The following is a 23,276-nucleotide window of genomic DNA, read 5'->3' as shown; positions in this document are numbered from 1 at the left end:
ACCAAATCTTACTTCTTGCTTGGATCCTTTACCACTGATACAAAAACTRTACTGGACAATATTCTAGTGACACCCTTTGCACTATTGAGCATGAAATGCCCTGTTGTAGGGACAYAAAAAYTTCAATGCCTCAGACTGGAAAATAMTGGTTTMCTGAACACAAAAAGCAAATTATAATATTGTAATAATAATGGCTAAATAGATCTCATTAAAAATTTCCAGATTTATGGCAGAAATAAACACTTATTTYGAAGGCCATCCAACACAATTAATTTTGTAATTTTGACTTTACCTGTACAATTTTCATCACTCCTGTAACAATGAATATCTTTCTCCTCCTTGTTCTGCTCTTCCTCCTCCTGTTTCTGCTGCCCAGGTTGATATTCAAAAGCTTTTCTAATCACAGGCTTCGAGTCATCATCTTCTCCATCCATCTCACAGGTGGGTTCCAGCTGTGGCATGGGACGTTCTTCATCAGAGTTATCAAATGGCTCATTCAACACCTCTGTGGTTTCAGAAATGGTCTCTGTTGTAACACTGCTATTTATCCTTCTGCGCTTTCGGCCCCTTTTCTTCTTCAGTATGAAAGGTCTCTGAAAAAYAATTCCACAAATAAAACTCTTCCTACATTCCTGCTCATTAACTGATTCTGGACATAAATTGTTGTAGTGAGTTTACAGTAATCTATTTACTCACACAAAAAAAGCATCTTATATTGCACCAAATTCAAATGTAGACAATCTAAAAGTAAAATGTCTAAACAGTTAAAATAGGTATGTACACATTTATACAAACCTTTCTGTAAGTGAAAGTTAAGACTAGAATTCTCTTCATATTACAGTGTCTTTTTGTCTTCTGTTAAATAATATTCATATTACTATTACATAAATTGTACTCACACTTTCTCCTCTGTAGATTTAAAATTCCCCAACAACCTTCATAAGTATCAAAGCTTATTCTTCTATATTTCAGGGTTTTGCTATTTTTAGAAATAAGTACGTACACAGAAAAATAGGTAACATAAGAAGTGCACCTCAAGAATCCTACAGTTGGCTGCTATTAAAAAATGGTTCAAGACTTTGTTTTTCTATTATTATACATTCTCAGAAATTTATAGTTACTTCTAAGYAAGCTCACTTGAAGTATAACCAAAGGGACAATCCAATTTCCTGATTCTCAGAGACAACTAAATACATACGCTAAGGTGAGTGCTTTAAAAATTTTGTGATTCTTAAGTTTACTAATTGAAGCCACTTCTTTTCTAAGAAACAAAGAATTATGCAAACATGGCAAGAATGTTTGAACCATTAACATAACCAGAATTCAACATTTAAATTAGAAGAATATGGGTAAAAAAATTCCTTTTGTTTTAACAGCATTTCTTTTGAAAAACAGTATTCCCTTTTCAAGCATTCCTATATTAAAAAAACAAAGAAAAAAAAAAACGAACTTAAAAAGACAAACCCCCAAAACTGGACTCCACCTTAATATTGAAAGTACTAAAATATTGAACCAATACCAATGCCAAACAGCAGAGGGCAATCTCGAGTTTAAAAATTAGCAGGAAATTCTGATTTTTTTTTTTTTTTGTATCACAGTATTTTATAGTTCCGTGAAAAATCCAAAAGGCAAAGAATTGGATGGAAGGGGAAAAAAAGAGAAGAGTTATTAAGTGACCCAATAACACATAAAAGATTAAAACAGTCTAATAAAAACCCAGATTGTTATATGGATGACAATGATTTGACTAAAATCAAAGACAAATGACTTGGAACCWAACCTTTGAAGTAACATACCTTTCTTTTTATGGCCAGTGACTGTGGCTTTGTCAGCCGGGGAGGCGAACTCTGTTGATTCTCATCCCCGCCATCCTCCTCACTGCTTTCTTTAGATTGTTCTGTGGATTGCCCTCGCTCCCCCACCACTGCCACGCTTTCTGGAGATCGCAAATATTTATTTTTAGATTGTACTTTTGCAGGTGATTGCCTACTATTAGTTCTTGTGGAGAATATTTCTTGTTCTTCCTTTTCCCAGCAGCTAGCTTGTTCCATAAGACGCTCAGCCTGAAGGGTTGAGGTTAAAATCACAGGTCATTGAAACAGCATTTACTTTGCCATATCCTTTACATTGTGTTAAATAGTTAAAATAAGTCAACCCTGATTAGCACTGCTGGCTAACCTAGCAACAACATTTCAGCTGAATCATCTAGTTGCTCCTTTACAACAGTTAACAGATAACAAACCAAAGAAGATTGCATTTCATGGGATATTTAGCACTATTAATGATGCAGCGAATTGATTTAAGTCCTTTAGCACTACATTACATGCCCACTGACTGGATCACTTTGAGCAAGTTGAGAACACAAAGAATCGATTGACAGTGCAGCCCCTGAGCTCTGCACCAAATTTGATCTGATTACATGCTCTTTGACTACCTCAAGAGTGATAAATACAGCTCCACGACAAGTGATTCACATTTTAAGTTTTCATATTCTTCCCTGCAAAGTTACCATGTGTTGCTGCATGGCTTCCAAAAATGCTRCAGTGGTCAAAGTTAAATGAGCTCTATTTATGACAGTATAATGTTGAATATACAGAGTTATGAAATCCAAAGGAAGAGAAATTCAAAAGACATCTCTGATATTACCTCCTTTTCTGCTTCTCTTTCTTCTTCAGAAACTGCAGCATTAGAAACYAACAAAGGAGTCCATCTCAGGCTTTCGGGATCTACTTCATTGATACGTGGATTTGCTTTCAATTTCTCCATATGACTTGAAATCAGCTTTTCCCTTCTAATAATTACAAATCTACAACCAAATAAACAGTATTTTAATTTAGAAAGTGATCACCTAAACCCACCTTTCTACAGCTGAAATCCTTTTGCACAACAACCTGTGAAAATAGATGGGTAAATAAAAGGGTCTGTCAAACTAAGAATACCAGCTGACACCCAATGATAAAATGGTTACTCCACTGACTGTTTACTGGGAGGAAGTGAGGAAACAACAGAAATGAAAGCTCAATATTAACCATCACTAGGGCAACAGAGAGGAAAGTAAAGGTTTTATAGTTGACTACTCTAAACCTAGTTCAAGAGGTTTAGTGTTGGCACTTGAATCACTGCCAGAACAATTTTCAATTTTAATATTACACACAAACATAGAGAAAACACAGTGGATCATCAGGTCAAGACTGAGAAAGCCATAATGTTACAGCTGAAGACRTAATGGGACAAGAAAGCAAGTCAAAAGCATAGGTTTTCTAACAAATGCATATTTTAGTACTGTGCTAAGGAAGTACAAAATTACTTTCCAATTACCATAGAGTGAAGTGGCATACCAAAAGTAGGTAAAGACTAATAAAATAGCACAGTATGCTAATATATTAGCATGTCCCATCACACTCCACCCTTACAAAGAACTATACAATTCTAAGCAACAAGGATCAGCAAGAATTATAAGTGCTGTAAAAGTCAAATTGGTTAATTAAAAACATTCTCTCAGTGAAAAACAAAGTAAAAAACTCAAATCCAGGACCCTTTTCACAGAATTGTGACAAACTTCTTCATTACATGTAAGAAAGATTCCCCTTAACATACATTTGTCCTCAGGTTGTCCATAACTAAGCACTTCAGACAGTAAAGGGTTCAATGCAATGACAGCACTCCTCTACTAATCTCATACACCATCTCATAAGGCAATCTCCTTTGTGAAGACTTGCAATCATATTGGTTCAAAAATTGCTACTTTTGAATACTAGTGCTGGGATACATAAAAATTACTGGGGCTGAACTTTTCCTGATTTTAATTTTATTTTTTGGCAACCCAGTATTTGTAAGGCAGCTTTGTTTAATTATAAAGTTGCTACAATTGGAACATCTAGAAAGAATTAAGATAATCTTCAGAAATACAAATATGACTGRAAGTCATTTAAGACATTTTATGCAAAGAAACAGACCAGATAAGAACAACCACCCAGTTCAGTTCTAAAATATCCATCAAGATCATTAAGAAAAAATATATTCACAAAACAGAAACTCACCTTCTCAATGCACTGACTTTCAACATTGATCATAACATTAAATAGAAATTTGCTTTACCAGTACCGTGAGCAGGAGAACTTCATGTAGAGCTGATGTGATCCCATGGTTTACATGAACTCAGCAATGATTGAAAAAGGAGGTGTGGAAAAAGAGACTGCCACCCACAAACACAATTTTTTTCTCTCATTGGTATTCAAAGCAAAATATTTGCACAGCAAGAGTTGGGAACACGTAGGGAAGATTATACTGAATGAAACAATGCTTAACTGAAAATGTTTTGAGCTGGCCATATACTTCTAATAACCATCAACATGGAAGAGGATCCGAAAAATGACCAGGAAGAAAAGTTCTTTATGCAAGACCCATCTATACTGACTTCTTCAGTGAGATGGTGGCTATCACTCATTTTCAAGTCAAACTTTTACAAAGACATTTTTCACATCAACTGTTTTGTAGGTAGAGAATATTTTGTCTCAGTATTTAAAAAAATTTTTACAAGATTCACTGACCTATCTTCTCTTTTATCTATCATGCTATGTTGCTGCAAGGTTGTGGCAATATCATGTGGACACATTCCGGTAGCTCGGCTCATTCCTTTGATGCTGATTTGTTTTTCATGGTGGCAGTTCAGGTATTCCAAAATGACACTTTTCCAATAAGCCAGGTATGAGAGACGACCCAGATCAGACAATGGCTTTTCAGGGGATCCTGCTTGACCCTCTCTTCTAGAAAGTAAATAGCCTAGAATGAAAATAAACAGGATACCTTATGGAGATAACAAAAGCAAGGAATTTTAACTAGCCCTTAAGAASGTGGAATTAATAGAAGACCATCAGCACAACTGATTCAACTATTGGAAACTCTTGTAATTCAAGAAATCCTATTCATAAAAGAGATGAGTTTTCATCATTACAATGACATAGAAAACATCAATTCCCTGTGAAGGACTTAGATTTTATATTATGAGAATCATTAACCAAAAACTCTTTTCTAATTGCAAGGGAAGGACAAGAGGAAAAAGCCAACATGTTTTGRAACAAGTCATATCATACATGTTCTCATTTAGACATACAACCCTCCGGCATTTTGAGAAACTTTTACACCTGAGTCACATCACTGAAACCAAGAATTTTCAGAAGAATTTCAAGCGCAAGTATCCTGGGTAATATCAGTTAAGTCATTTTCYTTCAAGAAGCCCCAGGTGACATAAATTTTTGATTAAACAGCTAGAAGTTGTATTTCGGAGGTAACATAACTCACAAGATGAATTACTTGGAGAATTAATTAGGAGAAATAATTAAAAAATAATCTCCCTTAATTCACATTTAAGAATATTCACATAACTCCTGCTTGCAGTCTTCAGGACAGTAACTGATCCATTATTACACAATATACKACCTTCATTTTATATTCTATGTACATTGTAAGTCCCTTTTAGCTCTTCAGCTTTAAGAGGATTTTACAATGTAGAGTAAAACACACCTGCTTGGAGATAACAGAAGATGYCACCAGTAAAACTAATTCAGCATAGAGAAAAAAATAACACAATAAAACTTATCCTTTCACAGTAATTCATCCCTCCATGATACATACTCTGCATTGTGCCTTAACAAAAACTGCCAACACACAGGCCTTAAACAACCAGGCTTAGAAAATGCTTACTCCACCATAAGCACAGACATGATGTTTATGAAATTACATTGCTCAAAGTCATTTGGAATCCACCAAAATATACAGCTCTTGCATCTTCCTGCATTCTTAAATACTTCTTTCCTCTCAAATTTTTCACCTCTTTTTTCAAAGATTGATTTAAAACTTTTCTAGTACAGTCATGTCATGTTTGTTAAACAAATTCTCCTAACTTTTTCATAAAGTTTCTCCAAATCAAATTAGCTTTAAATTAAAAGCATATGATTAACATCCAGGTTTAAGGAAAGCAGTGGCTGTTTCCTTATTTTGCTGYATGGTCTACCATATACAAACCATACACACAGAGATATTCTTCTTAGATAAAAACACGAAATACATACATGAATATAGGTGTATTCACTCTGCCTGAAACACTGGTGTTCCTTTTCTCTGATACAATACAAAAGGYCCACAACAGAATTTAGAAGAAACATTTGCACATACGCATCATGGTCTAATCTCCAGTTTGCATAAACAAATTTATACAGAAAAGCAGACATCCTACTACATTTCAAGTGATCACAACACAGATACTGAGTAGTGTGCCTTCCATATCTAYTAGCATGATTTGTGATAAAATGCCAGAGTTTCAGTATGAAGAGCATCCCACATCTGCCTACTTCTACAGAAGCCTGCCTAGATCTGCATGGTACCTCTGGAAACTAAGAAAGTAAGTTTATTTTTTTTTTACAGAAGAAACTTTACCATAAAAAYTGAAGAAATTAAGGTATTTTAGCATTTAAAGTTGCAGCATATTAAACATCTTTATAACTAGATGATAMATTTTAGTACATGTTGGTACTACGTGCAACTATACTGTTGACAGAAAACGCCAAATGTCACATTCAATACCACAGTGCATCTTGAGTAGTCTGAAGATAAAGAATTGTTGCTTCAATTCCAACTGCACAAAAGCAGATCTGTAGTATACAGCCTAYTCTGCTTAATTTTAAACAAAAGTTCACTTGTATTGAGAAAGAATTCTGGATCACCTTGTGTACAGGATACAAAAACAAGTTTTATACTAAGATGTCGCTGCCCATAAAAAACATGCAAAACTAAGGCATTAGAAGTAGGGATAGAAGTCTCACCATAGGAAAAGAAAGGGAGAATAACCTACATTTTAAAAATAAATCCATTTGCTATGGAGTACTTAGAGTTGCTTCAAGTAACTACAATGTACCAGCTTCACAGTCAAGAAGTCTTGGGCACTGATAGGAAGTGTCTGTAGGGTGTTTGCAAGACCTAGATTTCATTCTTGCATTTCACTATAAAGCTGGAGAAAAATTCTTCCTCTACTTTAACCTTCTTCATAGATAAGGTGGCTGCACCTATAATTTCTTGGTAAACATATTATGAAGCTGAGTAAGAAACCACTATCCAAACAAAAGCTGTTGGAATTATTAGTTAAGAAACCACAAGTACCTTTAGAGTTTTGGCTCATTTTATCTTTCTGGCTCATTGTATCTTTCCTCTGTCAAGGGATTTAGAGACTAGTTCTTCCTGGTCATTCTCACTCTGAATTAAAGTAGTGAAACTTTACCTGCACAGCAGTAACATCWGTCAGTATTCTTCCACCTTTCTAAAATATAACATACGCTTTTCCAAGATACTCACATTCTAGAGGRTCAAAAATACAAATCAGAGGTAACAGTCTCGGTTACATGTTGCGAGCCCTGAATGAAAAGTCTCTCTTAACAGATTCTGTGATTTGAATGACACCTATTAAATTTAACTTACCAAAGAGATGCCACGTAATTGATCTAMGTTACAGGCAAATAAAAAACACTGATCTTGGTAGCTCATGTATCTATCCTGAAGCATCTGAAATGAGCACAATATACCCCTGTTAAACAGATACCTGCAGTCTCACTGTGTCTACCTAATCTTTATAATGGACAGCCTCCAACCTGGAGAACTGGTCTGGCTTCATCCAAACAACTGGCACCAACCAGGTGAGTTTAATGATCACACCTTTTAGCATTTTCTAAGAACCTGGTGAGATCTGTKAAGTGTCACTTCCTTTTGCAAGCAGTGCAGAGTCCATCTTCCTCCTCCATTCATGGCATTTATCYGTGTGTTCACTGGTAGGAGCTGATTGTCATGTCTGCTGACATGAGGTGAACAGACTTGTATCTCACCAGCTCTCTGCTGAAAATCTTCTAAAAATCAGGATCATATCAATCCCCTCTCACTCCACGGCATGAAAGCAGTTTTACACACACTTCAGGTTACAAACTGCCATGAGCAGCTATTTCATTAAGCCTCATATCTCCAATGCCCCAAGACACAGCCTCCTTTCCCAACCACACACACCTCTAAACACTACTTCACTTTTATAATACTAAGCATAAATCACAACATACTTTTCAATTTAGCTTGAGACAGCTGAATTGAATTTTTTTATCTGTTGAAGGAATACACTTGTCTGTTTGCTTTTAACATGGTAGCAAATGCAGCCTGGGCTTCAAAGGTGTAAGACAAGAGAGAYGAAGAGAGGCCAGTGGAATACAAAGCAGCAGTAGCAAACAAAGACATTAAACAACTGGTATATTGGGAAAGTCCAAATGAACAAACAAAACTGACAGAAAGAAATCAAATGAAGTTCAAAGATTTTTTAAAAAACAGTCCTGCAATGTGAGTGTTCTCTATACATGCTTCATGTTCTACAGCAATGAACGAATCGATTCACCATTTCACTTCACAGAATAGTTAAGGTTGGAAGGGACCACTGGAGGTCATCTAGGACAACCTCCCTGCTCAAGCAGGGTCCCCTGGAGCTCAGGATTGTGTCCAGACAGCTTTTGCACATCTCCAGGACAGCAGACACCACAACCTCACTGGGCAACCTGTTCCAGTGCTCAGCCACTCTCACATGTGTCATTTCTCATGAGCAGATGAAGAAAAGTCATCTAGACTGAAATGTTCAGTTTCCCTGAGTGCAATTAAGACTGACACAATCACTATAAAGCCATTAGGCTTTCAGCAAGCTAAGGAATTTATCTTGATGCAAACAAACAAAAAAAAACAACTTGCGAACTTGATTTTGGTTGATTGAATTCCACTTGTTTGTGTTCACACGAGACAGCATGGTCACACTGTGGCTCAGTCACATACAGCAATAGCCAAACTGTTGCATATATATTCACAGGATTAAATTGTGGTTTCCCATTCACCTGAGAAGCTAGGGAACTTAACTAATAYGGAAGTTTGAACAAGTATTTTTGATGTAATTTTATTTACTATTTCTGTTTTAAAATTACCTAGAATAGTCCTAGAAATGCTGTATTTTATTATTAAATACAAAGATTGCTTTGTTTAGCTTAAGAGCAAGCAATAGTCAGTCAGTTAGTATCCACATTTTGGAAAATAAATAATTGTAGCTGAGTAGCTTCTAAGAAGGTGAAATGGAGGGTTATAGCTGGCTTCTAAGTAAGTTTATCACTCATCCTTTCATGAAAAGATCACAACATTTCTTGCCTTCTCCAACGGGCAATATAGTTGTACATTTTACCGAGAATTCCACATAGCTAGAATACAATCCATTCACAGCATCCTGAGGCAGCTTCAATACAATATTCTCCAGAAGATGCAACCAGCTGAACCTCTAGTACAATTTCCTGTGTTCTGCTATCTGTAGGCTCCCTCAAGGGAGTATCTGACATAGCAACCTCACCACAAGCAATAGTGTCACATGCCATGGACACTGGGCTGATCTAACACAATTCCTCCACTCTTTGAACTTGACTGCTTACAGAACAGGCAGCTGCTGGAGAACAGTGCCACAAAGAGAGGCGCTTCACTCTTTTGAGGACATCATGTATGATGTTAAACTATTGCTCTGAAACATCAGAACATCATTGCAATGCAGTGCATTGTCTTCAGCAGAAATGGAATCAGCAAAAGTGYACCTGAATGGAAAACAGAGTACTGCATCTCATTTCGTGCCTGGACAAGCACTTAGAAATTGCAGCTTCTTTCTCCTATGCTACTAGCAACAAATCCATGTATTTGCTTTTCACTTATGGAGGCTAAAAACCAAAACAAACAGTCTTCAAAGCAGACCCCAAGGGTAGGGATTAATGAGTCCTACTTTTTAGCWAGGACAGATTTTTTTGTCTGCTATGAAAATCTGGAAATAACAGTTTACACTGCAAATTTGAAAAGTATTTTATCTGAAAGCCTGTGATCAAGGAAACAATTTTTTGTGTCTTATGTATCAATCACATCACGCACTGGAGACAAACATAGTTCTCACCTTATTTAAGGAGTCATGTTCAATATCACTTTCTAGGAAATCAGTAATATCAATCTCTCTGAATAAGAAAGTTACAAATACTAGTAAAGAAAGTCTGTTACRTTCTTGTAAATTAAACAGAGCTCACTTGACAATGTAGCCTGCACAGCAGAAACCTATTAAGAATTACATCAGCACTAAATCTGCAAAATGAGAAAGTAACACCATGTAACTAAAYAACACTAACATTCTGGACTTCAGTGTGATTTAGAAGGACAACAGCTTTGTGCCATGCACTGCGTAACTTAAACCTGTCAGTCTCAGGTTCATATTTATGTATGCACATCATAATCACACATACCAACATTTACATACAATTCCACACATAGCAAAGGTAACTCAACACCACTGAAGTAATTCTTCTACAGAAAACATAAACAAGTTACTTGTAAAACACTTGCAGATACACATCTGAATGATGCCAGTACACAGCTGAAAACCACGAACAGACAGGAGAGCCACAGCAAAATTCAACTACTGCTGGAAGCTGGAAACAGATTAAAAATCTACTTCTCAGAGACCCCTACTCCCAAATCAGACCTTTGCAGAAAGTCCGGTGCAGTAGCTTGTGCTCAAATTAGAGCCCTTATATAATCAGTACTATTCAACTCCTATTTATATTTTATATTCATGAGAATCTACCCAGAACAAAGGAAGCAACCAGTGAGCTGTTACCCTTATATGTTTCAAATTCTTCTCAGTCTCTTTAAAGGCCATCCCCCAAAAATTAATTAGCAGACTCAGGCAGATGGAATCAAGCACTTTTCCATTAAAGTTTGTTTTGTTTGAAACAAAACCAAGTAAAATAAATCCTTTAATATGGAAAGGAAGAACTTGAAAGTTTTCATGCAATACTCTGTACCAAGCCAAAGATCTGAAAGAACAGCAAGTACTAGGAACTGTTTTAATAATAGATCAGTATCTAAAGTGAAGATTTACCTCAAACCAGCATTTCAAACTATCCTAAGAGATAATGTTTTTTTTTTTGGTTGTAGAAAACATCACATCCTTTGTTTTGATACTATACGAACAAGTAGTGAAGACACAGGTTCAAAAGGGTAGTCAAAAATATCAAAACAGCTGAGTATTCAGACAGGATTGCTCAATACAGACAGGTCAGCTCAACATTGCAAGTTCAGAGGTATGACCATGTGTGGAAGGCAGAAAGAGGCAAGGTGAAAGTATGAKCTTATTAAGACTTACAATTCCTAAAACTGTAATTCATGTTACTATTTTTTCCATAACTATTCTGTGTGCCTCTGAACTGTTCTTATCTATGTCAATGGGAGGAAGGTCAAAGAYAGAGGACCTTAAATAGGTGTTAGTACCCTCTTTGAAAGCACTTTTGAAACAGCTTCAAAGGACCCCAATCCCAAGATCCACACAAACACTATTAAAAAAAAAAAAAGACTGGCTGTAACTTGAGATGCTCAGATCAGTGAACAACCTGCTACATTCTCTTTTCTTTGTCAGAGTAAAGAAAAGCTTTCTTCGTGATGAACACAGTAAGCCAAAGATTCTCTCATTATTGTAACAAGAAATAATGCCAGCTCTCATTCCTCTTCACATCCTCAAGTAAACCCAACACAGGAGGCCCAAAACCTTTAGTTCCTTTATAGAAAGCTTCACAGAAGAGGTTAAGGCTAAACAAATGCCCTTCATGAAGGACAGGAAAGGTAAAGATGACTGCATTACAGCTGGACCTACAAAAGGCACCCTTTGAGTGAATTAATTTGCTAACACTTATTTTACCTGTGCCAGTTGCCAGTACAACCCTTGAGTGGAGGTTCTGTGTATGAAGTGGACTACTTGTAAGCAGAGTGAAAGCATAAGCAAGAGAAAGAGAACTGAAGTACCCTTAAAAGCAAGACTTGCATGTGCAGAGGGCATCAGTCTTGAATACCAATTGGATGAATAAATTTGTCAGTGGGTTAAGTGGTTTAGAAGATCATTAACAAGACTGCATTGTTCTTGGTTTTATAAGCAATATCTTAAGTTATTTAAATCCACATTTTAAAAACTATTTAGTAAATGACGCTGCACAATAAATYGTTTATACAGCTGTAACTGTTGAATTATTTCCTTTTAGGAACTGCCTTCACCTTTGGTGTTTATTGCTGACAGTACMTGAACACTTGGTTGAAAATACAACYCATGTGCTCATTAGACAATACTACCTGCTTGCCTTCTTCCAGGCTCTGTGCACCTCCACAAGACCCARCTGACAAGGCAGGAAGGAGGCCCTAGGAGGCTTTGTCTAATATAACAAGCACACTGAATATGCTCAGAATCTTTACATGGCACTGAGGCCAACCAGCAGCCACAGATGGCGTCCATACCACCACGCTCCGACTCTCAGCTGGAGTGTTAACCTGGCTGTTAACATAATTCTCCCAGACTCATGGCTCAGGAAGATTGTTATCACACTTGAAMAGTGACAGATGCCCTGGACCAAAACCATATCAGTGATGCTTTTAACTGTTTTAAAGTAGATAAAGTTCCAGAGCCCAAGAACTTCTGCTATCATTGTTTTATTCATAACTACAAAAGACAGCCTAGTAGTACTAAACAACATGAACAAAAGTGAAATGGAGAGCTGAACACTGGGAAGCCAAAAGGCAGATCTAGGAAATCACTGCAAGTACAGTGTTTACTCAGGGCAGTGGTCATGACACACATGCTCCATAAGATTCAATAAAAGATGCAAGCTGCATTTCTCTAATAGGAGCAGCAAAACGTCATTGCTGTTCATTTGCTCTACATGCTGGATAACAGGGAGTCAACCAAGTAAGATTTAGAAGAAAAAAATCCACAGCAGGTGAAGAAGGATATTATTAAATGTGATGGTAATACCTGGCTAGTCAACATATACAGAAACTGCAAAAGAAAGTACACATTATCCACCAACATCAAACGCAAATGTACCTATTACAGCGCACTTTGAAAAGCTAAGCCCAAGACACAGTAATCTGGTAAATACCTACTGTGACTCAAAACAGCAGTAAACAAGGAAAAATAAAATTTCTTTAAAAGAAGGTGGAACTGCCAGATAAACAATGCTGGCACTGGAAATGAGACATGCATTAAGAAGGCCACAAGATTCTCTCTGTGCCTTAAACAAAAGGCTAACATGGCCTTTGCCTTCTGCAGCTTGGGCCATGTGGCTGGAGCACTCACTGCTGAAGAGTGAAGCAAGAAAGTCATGGAGTACCTCAGCCTTCTTCATATCCCAGCTAACCAGGTCTCCCATTTCCTTCCAGACAAGGCTCATATTTTTSCTATTCTGCTTCTCATCACCAATGTATCTATAGATTTTCTTGTTGCCCTTAATGACCCCAGYCAGATTTAACTTTATCTGGCTTTCTTAACTTTCTCAACTTAAGACTTAACTTAACTAGGCTCTCCTATCCTGACCCCTACCAACTAACACAATTTCTGTTTTCCCAGGCTACCTTACCCACTGTAAAAATTGTAATCATTAATGATGCATTGCTTAATTAAAATCTGTTTTCAGCCACCAGTCTTCAGTAGATGGCTTTTCATGTTTGCTAATGCCCTATKAATACAGCTTTGTCCAACAAATACTTGCTGGAATTCTTACCATGTTCAGCCTTGCCTTTTCACTGTTTTCAATGCTATCTGGAATAAAGATGCTCTTCAGTTAAAATAGTCTTAGCTTCTGTATCTGAAGTGACATGTCTGCTTTCTTTTGCAATTCTGATAAATGTACAGTGTCTTAAAGCTATATAAAAGTGATGCCAAGAAATCCCAAGAGGCTGATTTTCTTGGAATAATCTTAAGTCAACTAAGCTTGATTCAAAATCCATCTTCATTCCCCCCTCATCTAAATCTCAGCTTGACAGAATGCTCCTTATTAGTTATTTAGGAGAAGCCAAACTCAAGCCTCAGGGTCAGCAACATAATCAATCATCAAGAAAAGAACAGAAAATAAGCAGCAGCAGTCAGGCTCCCTCACAAATTCACAGCCACAGACACTTTAAATTCTTTCCTAAAGGAGAAAAAAAAAGGCAGGTAATTCAAGCTTTCATTTGGACACAGCGCATCTATAAACACACAAACACCAAACAATGAGGAGACTGACACAGTGTTGTGTCCTGGGGTGCACAAGACAGTCAACACCCCACAACACAGAATGATTCAACATGGGCCACCATATTTAATAAATGAAGTGGAACCTTAAATCTTTGTAAGTGTAATTTGAGAAGATATCTTTCCAATAAAGCCTATTTAAAAAAAAAAAAACCTGTTTCTCTCTGTCCTCAGTCTTGCATCTTCTCCTTCCATTGTTTGCCACACCTCAGCAGTAACAAAACAGTAATTTCAGGATTGTAAGTGAGAAAGGAAATGCTGAAATGCTCCTAGTTAAAATAAATTTTATCTTAAGAAAACCTTCCATRGTCCCACTTCATCCCCACCTCAATTCTGTTTACAGACCACAGCAAAGCATGAYTGTGAACAATTCTTTTAAAATGCATTTATTCCTAGATTGCATTTGTCGCATTTCAATATTTGTTAGAGCAAACTGTAAAACATTACAGATTTTGGGAAAGAACAGCRTAAGAGGTGTTTACAGGAAGTGTTTATCGTTCTACATACATCCTATTTTTCAAATGCTATTTCTACTTCACATYAATTTTTTATTAAAGTACTTAGACATTAAAAAACTCCCTTTAGATTTGCTTAAAGTAGGTTTTCCACACTAGTACTTTCTGGCCCGCACATTATATCTCATGAAGAGATTAAGACTATCAGTGTGATATAAACACATGCCACACAAGCAGATCCAACCACTTCCAGCCTCCTGCAGCTTAGGCCAGGCTCTAAACTGCAGGCAGGTATCAAACTGCTGCAGTTTCAGAAGTGCACCAGAACTCAGATGCCACACACGTGAACACACTTCCTCCGATCTCTCCTGTTTCATTACATCATCCACATCTACATTTTACTGAATTTGTTTTGTTTTCCAAGTTAATTCATGAATTACTAAAAGAAYACAAGTTTTCCCAGTTCAAGATCTATGTCTTGTTTCCATCTGAACAGTTTTAAATCAGTTATCCTCTCTATCATGTTACCTTAAGAGAAGTCTACACAGGTAATTACCACTAAGTAAGTCTACAGAAAGCAAATAAACATTGTGAATTCATCATAATGAAGAAGACATATTTTCATTATTTCTGCWCTCTTTTGCCCTCACAGTACTTTTCTGTTAATAGTATGCTATTGTTTCCATTTTCAAGTATGCTTTAAAGCACAAACAGCACCATTCCCTGTGCTGCATTAGGATGCAATCCCTATTGCACCATTACAATACTGTAATGGCTTTTGCTCATTTTCCTCATTTCAACTTCCTACCAAAAAATGAAAACACTTCCATCAAGAAAGTCTGTCATCTTTTCCACGGCTCTCCCTTTACTGATACACTACTTTTTCCTGTAAAAACCTCAGGCAGCATTTTTACTCTATTCCACTACTTATTTCCAACACATTCATTGTATTTAAAAAGTCATTCATCTTCCAAACACCACTGACATTTTTCCAAATGCTAGCAATATGTTGCCCTAAACGAGAGGCCACATATGTTAGTCCATTACTAGTTTTAAGTTTTGCTCAATTAGATTTTTTTGGATGCACAGACATGGTGCTTCACAAAAAAATCACTGCTTTTCAGGTTTCCACAAAGGAGTAGCCTCATTTGCTGTTAAAGCAGAAAGCCTGGAAACACTGTAGTGAGAACCACAGATAAGTCAGTTATAAAATAGATCGTTTGGCACAGCAACATTTTCAAACCRTCTTGAAACACTAAAGCACCACAAAGCCACTTTGGAAGATGAAACTAGAATAGATCACTGTCCAAACTTCAACCAGTCATGGAAAGCTCAACCCTGACTCCCTCTGAAGATACTGCAAAACCCCAAGACATAATAATGCACACGAGTGAGAAAACTAAGCCCAAAATTGTCTGAAAGGAATTGTTACTTTCAATCAAAAATAACCTTTTGTCTGTATCAGAAGACAGAGTTTTTCCAAGTACAACAGCAATAAGAAAGTTGGAAATAACTAGCTGGTCCTAAAGAGTAAATGATGTTTGAATTGAGCATATTAAAAATAAGAGTTTTATTTTTGAGCTGTATGCTCTTCTTCAAGCTTAGCAGAAACTAAACCTCTTTCCTTTGACAGAAACATTGATTTTACAGGCTAGACCAGCTCTTTAACAAACTTCTTGGAAGAACAAAATTGCACTAAACACCAGAAGAAAATCTCACCTTTTTTCAGTCTCTGTGCCTGAAGACTAATCTGTGTTTCATGCAATGCAGTTTTTTCAGTTTGTTTCAACAGTATCTCAGAACTGCTGGATGYAAGAAATAAAAACACTGTCCCCATTCTCATTGCTACAGGTTCATGCTACCTGTAGATGTTTGTGGGACAGAAATCTTCTCTGCCTAAAGCAGTTTTCTGCTGTTGGACTCAATACACAGTGCTTGCCACTTCTGCATGACTGGGCACAGTGAACRTCTTCCATATTTCCAAAAAGAGGTGCAGATCTTCTGAAACAAGTGCAAACTGGAAGGAATTCAAGAATGCACTTTACAAAGCTATGCATCCTTTTTTTTTTTTTTTTTGCCTGTTCAGTACCCCATCACCATCCCTCACTTCTCAAGCAAAGTGCCTGGAGGATCATGTATAACAAACACTTTTCAGGACATCTGTACTTACTCCCCACACACTTTCAGCCCAGAATATTTCACTGATTTAGCTTTCSTGCTCAAAAGCCCCTAAATGGTTAGATGTGAACATGTGATTGTACGTATTTGTGGGCAAGATGACAAGATTAGAACTGAGAGCAAAGAAACAGGCTTTAGTTGCAGATCTTCAGTCAAGTTCTTCAATGCTCTAAACAGCAAATAAACACTATTGAGAAGCAATTTAGGCTAATGAAAGTTGCCACTAACTGAGCTAAAGAGTGGATCTCTCTCAGTTACGGATTTAAAAATATCAGTAATGGTACTGACCTCCTTTATCAATGGCTCTGACACTTACTCATGAAAAGCATTTAGGAAGAAAAACATAACTTTTCATTAACAGTTTTCCCTTACTTGTAGAGCAAATTTTTTTGTTCTTCTCCTCTGGAAACTTGCCTTCCCCGGTGTTATACCTTAGCTGTTGAACAAGTGCTGCTACTGCTGTTACCCTGCTGCTTAYGCAAATCAGCACCTGAAGATTTACTCACCTGTTTGAATGGAACAAGAAACAACACTGGACCAACAAACAGATATCAGATGAACAAACAAGGACATTGAACAGAGTCAAGTTTTCTACACCAGAATAAAACTCCTCAGGTAACATTAATTCTGTTTGTTTCTTCAACTGCCAGACTTGAATTKCCTTTCCCTATCATGGCTTTCTCACAAAAAGTCTGAGCTGCACATCCTSTGGAGAATCAGAGGTTAAGTCAAGCTATGGGCAAAAAAATCCAGTCTTTTCAAGTTGCAGGCAATAAATGATAGGAAAGTTAAAAAATCTGCACTGACTTTCCCACAAATTCGGACAAATGAACTAAAGCCCCCCCCCCCCCAAAAAAAAMCCCCAAAGAATGTATTTAGCCCAAACAGAATCTCAGCATACTTAAAACACATTTCATCTCTTGAGCAAGAATATTAATTTCACAATGAACAGATAAACCAAATAAAAACAAAGAATTCTGAAGAGAAGGAAGAAACTGCTGCAATCAGCTGGACCAGAAACACCCTCAAGATAAATAACAAAAGGCTGTCAAGGACTTWGCTCCTCAGCATTAAGCCCAGTTGTTACGGTAATGCAAATGAACTGTCAGCATCCCAGCCAGCACAGTTGGAGAGGTTTATCCTAACAGTCACATGCATTTCTTTTCTTCCAACTGCTGGCTAGGCCTCCAGCATGGAATTTGCAATGCCTTACGCAGAAATATGGGACTGTGACAAGATGAGCTTTGTGAAGAAGTCTGAACCAAAAGACGATTTTAAACTTACAGAAAACAAATATGAAATACTGCTGTATTTCATTCTAGTAATGCTGAAGTCTGTGTTAGATATGCCAAATAAAGAAATGCTAATATGTTCTGGCACTGCAGCCTAATGAATAGAAATAGAAAGCATATGAAGATTCCAGGCTTTACAAGAGCTCAAATCAAGAAAGCAAAGAAAAATGACTTGTGTAGAGAAGCTGCTAAAGTTTATAAAAGAAACAGGTCTGCACAGAGAGAAGCTACAACAAAGAAGCTACAATGAAGCCTGCTTTCTGGTTTATTTCTGGATCAACTTCAGCTGCAGTCTACTTGCCCAAAAACTTTATTCACAGCAAATATAAAAGATGGATGCAGAAGTCAGTTATCCTCCCTCAGGTACAACCCTGTAATCACAATCCAGTAAACCCYACAGAATATAAGAACAACAAGGAAATGAAAACAAAACAAACAGCCCAAACCCAAGAAGTTTGGCAAGAACTTTCAGTCCTGTAAAAGGCAGGAAGGTACAAATATAACAAGCAAATTAAGACCCTTATTCATTTTCAGGAAATACTTTGTGTATTAGCTACGCTCCAAGCAAAAATTAGGTTCCCTATCCCTATGTGAAAAATCAACCATTACAAGATAGTATTTAATAAAGCATATTCTATGTAACCAAAGTGCAGACTTCATGTAAACCATTTTGTCTTCAGTATGACATGCTTCAAGAAAATAAAATAGTTTCAACTGATTTTCTTAGTGAATTAAGGAAAATGAAGAATATCAAGTCTTCAATTTTACAAATAAAATTTAACCATTTAATAAATATTTATARCTAAACTTTTTTCCATTTCTGAACGGCACAACAAGTTCCTATCACAATCAAAATCKCTAACTTCAATTGTCTACAACTAACAAAAAATAGGTCTTACCTGGCTTTAAAGACACAGATACAGAGCACAAATTTTTGGTCTTAACAACAACATTTCTATTTAAATGATGAATGACATACAGAAAACTACAAATAAAATTATTGCTGAAGACAATCAGATGAACAAACTCAGGTATTTTACAGCATGCTTGCCTCTCACAAGAATTAATTTCTTCTTTTAGAAAACTCTCTTTCCCAGAGRTGAGATTATAGATCCTGAAGAGACAGACAGATAGACCTTTACATTGGTGTCTACAGAGTAAGAAATAACGCTATTGCCAGTTTTGATATGAAATACAGATAACTTTAAATGAAGTTAGGAAAATGTTAAGTTGAAAAAAAAACAAAAATCAATGGTCAGAAGACAAATACCTATTTTTCTTTTAGGAAAATGAAAGAATTTATTTTCCTTTGCAAGTCACAGCATGACCATATAAGACTCATCTGTGAAGATTAAATTAGTTCAAGACAAAAGAATGCATCACAATCTGAACAAACAAATGCATTTCACTTACCAAAAGAGAAGCAAATTTTTACCACAAACTACATTTTCAGCAGACTGCTGACAAAGCAGAAGTCGCGTAGTGGCTTAAAGGCTGCGTTCTTTCCAGCCTATCAAGTGTCTAGATATATACAAAATAATGTGAGCAGTCAACTGCTTGCAAACAGTTCTTAAAACCTTCCCYTTTGTGGTTTGTAACTATCATTTTCTGAAAATTACTTGCTCAGTTACATTTTTATTATTATAGGCTAAAAGCTGTTCTGGTTACTGTTATTAAAAAAAGACAAGTACCAGTGACTGCTTCACAGATTTCAAAATAGAGCCGTTTACAAGTATTACTCACATAACAATTGAAGATTTAACATTCAGAGSATAAAATTTATCTTGCTATGACTTTATGAGAACGTGACAGTCTAGATAATGTCACTGGCAAAGAATGCTTTAAACTATGATAAACTTGGTCTGATCAAGTTTAGAATAATAACTRGGAGTTTTTATATCATATCTTCTCAGACCAGTTAGAGCAATTTATGTTCAGGAGATCACAAGTGAACAGAAAGAGTAAAGCACAAAGAAGATGGTACTTGGTCACTCACAATATAGAAGGCAGAAACACATAAAATTCTGAGAAAAAGAGTAAATAATTAATTTTGAATGGGTTTCCTATACWAAGACAGATTTAGAGGTCACTAACTCGTGGCATTCAGCCTCCATCCTGCAAAAAGATCAAAATACAACATAGGAAAACARGCCTTGAAAGCTTTCCCTTCCCTTCTGCATCTGGGGAAAAACAACCACGAGCARTTCTCTCATTACCTTGCAGGCAGTTTGCACCTTTACTCATAGTATGGGGACAAACTTTCTCTTAGTCATCTCTAAATTCTTCAATCTGTTGGTAAMTAAAACAGTCTGATTCCCAGTTAGTTAAGGGAACCTGTGCCCAGAAAACAAAGGGCAAGCACAGTGGGAAGATCCTGACTGTGCTCATGCAGTGTCTGTCAGCCACAGCAGACCCAGAGKTGCTCAGGGCCGTGCCCAGCTCCCACAGCTCAGCCCACACCCGTCATCTGAGCGTGTCTGCCAGCAGGAACCGCCCCAGAATAGCACCAGGTGAGCTCCAAGCAAGTTACTGTGTAAAACCTGATGATTCAAACAAGCCCTTGCGCTTTCAGATTTCTCCAGAAGGATAAAAAGGCCAGAACACCCTATTGATTTTCYCACATTAAGCAGCACAAGGCACAGTAACAAAGCACATACCCAGTGAGACACAGCATACTCATACCCAGACCTTCTGTGGAATCCACRCCCTTCATGGCTGTGCCATCAGTTTTGTATTTGTAACTATTGCAAACTCAAACCAGAATAACATTTGTTGAGACTGCTCTTTTTTTTTTTTTTTTGAGAGAGAGAGAGACACCACAGAGTAACATACAAAGCAAAAGCCTAGAAGCACTTACCAGTGCCCACTAAGAGTTCCTCATCTCCTTTTGCAAAAGGAGATTCTATTCTATTCTTACAACAGGGCCAATTTCTACCTAAGCAAGCTTAAAGCTCTCTCCACAGATCCAGAATTATGTGGTAATTCTCACAGTCTTTGCTAAAAGGTTGCAGAAGGCACACAATGGAACAGCTGCTGTGTTCCACTCCAGTGACAGCTACATTTCAATGGTGGATTAAGTGGTCCAGAACCAGCCTTACCTAACTCACAGGGGTACACTGAAGGCTGTTTATAAAGCCACACAATGATGGGACAGACTAAGTGTCTCTATAGGCTCTAGCACAGTCATGCTGCGTACAACACTGCAAGACACAGAACTTGAAAACTCTACAGTTACAAATTACTGTCTTTGTCCTGCTGTTATACTGCAATGTATTATTATTTGCATTTTAATGTTCTTGCATACACCTTCAGGGCAGGAATCCTATTATCTGAACTATCTCTACTGTCATGTAATTCTACAGTGCTTTATAAAACATAATAGTGAAAAGCAACCACATACAATGTACACCAATTCCTTATCATCCTCCCTCTAAATTACAGTGGAAAGCTGGATTCAGTGGTAATGAAGACATTCAGCAGAGAAGTTTCTTTAGATAATTTTGTTTGGAGTTCCATTACACCTTAAAGATTTGGGGAATAACAAATCTATATTTAAAAGTGTGCCTGAAGCTTTCCAACAGGTACGACAGCAAAATAAAGCAGCAAGTACATGCATAGCCATGAACACCCATAAACCCTTTTTGGTAATAATTTTCACTAAAAAGTGAAGAATACAAAAACCAAAACACATTTCTTCCATGGGGTAATTCTTCAATTAATGCTTTTTTTTTTAGCTGAAAAGATACAAGCTAGAAATATTAGAATGGAGAGAATGTCTCAGACTAACACCTCCTTAGCTATAATCACAAATAATTGCCTCTTCTTATACTAATGAGCAAAGCAAAATGGAAAGTAATTTAGACAATTCATTCGGGCTAATAGCTTTGTGAGCTAATATTACTGCCGAGAGATCCATTCTCAATTTCCTCGAGTACAATAACAGAGCAGCACTAAGTTTTTCACTTCAGGGAGCTTTTCTATCCTATGTAAATATAAACAGAAATTCCATTATCTATTGATAAAAACAACAAAGTGAGTTATATGAAAGTGTAACATATGAAACTTTATTTAACAGCCATCAGCTCCTTGGAACACAAGTGTAAATAAAACACTTCACTTACTGAAATCAATGAGAAACCTTCCAAATCCTTGCCTTTGGTATTGGGGCATGATCATTATGCAGGAGACATTGTACTTCTGCTGGCAAAGCTTTTCCTGTGGGAAGGAGAAACAGATCAAGTATGTCAAAGCACTGCTGAAGTGGGCAATTGCCTGCACCTGCTACTGTCCTTGTAAAATATCCCAATAAGGTGAACAGATGTATGGGTTTAATACCAAAGTCAAATAATTCCACGTTAACATCGAATTTTAAGAAGGAAGTATCAAACATACCCTTCAGAGTATTTTTAAAATTAGTTAAACACTCAGCATTTTAAAAATTAAATACATTGTATGGAAAAAACAATAAAGTTTAAATGCTGTAAAGGAGGAAGACAGTAAGAAGAGAGAAATATTTTCATGCTTCACTGACCGTTCCCAAGGATATAAAAGAGGAATACAATATCCATACATATGGTGAAGTTGTATTTTCTGTAATTACTACACTAAGTACCTGCAGGTTTTCATCTTTATTTTGTCTTCTCTCTGAATATGTGGTCAGGGTGCAGGGGATGAGCCTCATATGTGCAGAACAAAGAAGTTACMCTTGAAGCATACTAATTTTTTTGAAGCTAGATGCTTCTCACCTGAACCCAAATCAAGGCAGAATGCTCAGAAACAAAAGCTTGCAGACAGAATGAAGTCAGACACAGGCAATGGAGGCAAATATTACACTCACTGTATAAGACACCAGAAGCTAAGATTAGGAGGCTGTTTTAATTATAAAAGTTTATAGGTTCTTTCCAATTTAYTGATGAGGAAGACCTTTGTTACCTTTAAAACATTACACCCCAAAGATCAGCAATAGGCAGTTTTGAGGGAGACCAAATAAAGCAAGCAGAAATATCCAGGTCAGTATAACTGAAGGAGTTGTGCTAAGCAAATGTCTAGTTTARGACACCAGCTATCATTTCAGCCTCCACACAAGATGACAATAGGCCAGTGATGACATGACAGGATCACACGGCAGTACACTCATTCCCAAACACTCCATCAGATACCCAAGCTGCCTGACTAATCTGATCTCCTTCTGTGACAGGGTGGCCACATGGAGGA

At 36.9% G+C, this 23,276-nt stretch overlaps 1 protein-coding gene across 4 annotated transcripts in view; it reads right to left on the bottom strand.

Annotated features, from left to right (window-relative positions):
• Nucleotides 1-23,276, bottom strand: part of KAT6B (lysine acetyltransferase 6B) — a 97,769-nt gene that overhangs the window by 3,955 nt on the left and 70,538 nt on the right. For all 4 annotated transcript variants that reach the window (XM_057375869.1, XM_057375868.1, XM_057375870.1 and 1 more), the window contains exons 12-16: nt 22,184-22,277; nt 4,551-4,782; nt 2,647-2,806; nt 1,797-2,063; nt 293-593 (exon numbers count right to left, since the gene is read on the bottom strand). In XM_057375869.1, coding sequence (XP_057231852.1) covers nt 293-593; nt 1,797-2,063; nt 2,647-2,806; nt 4,551-4,782; nt 22,184-22,277 — 1,054 coding nt within the window. The remainder of the gene's footprint in view (nt 1-292; nt 594-1,796; nt 2,064-2,646; nt 2,807-4,550; nt 4,783-22,183; nt 22,278-23,276) is intronic.

The sequence above is a fragment of the Malurus melanocephalus genome, unplaced genomic scaffold, assembly GCF_030028575.1.
Source record: "Malurus melanocephalus ecotype Western Australia unplaced genomic scaffold, MMel_1.1 scaffold_261, whole genome shotgun sequence".
In the NCBI taxonomy this organism is placed as follows: domain Eukaryota; kingdom Metazoa; phylum Chordata; class Aves; order Passeriformes; family Maluridae; genus Malurus; species Malurus melanocephalus.
This window is presented reverse-complemented; position numbering and strand designations above follow the sequence as displayed.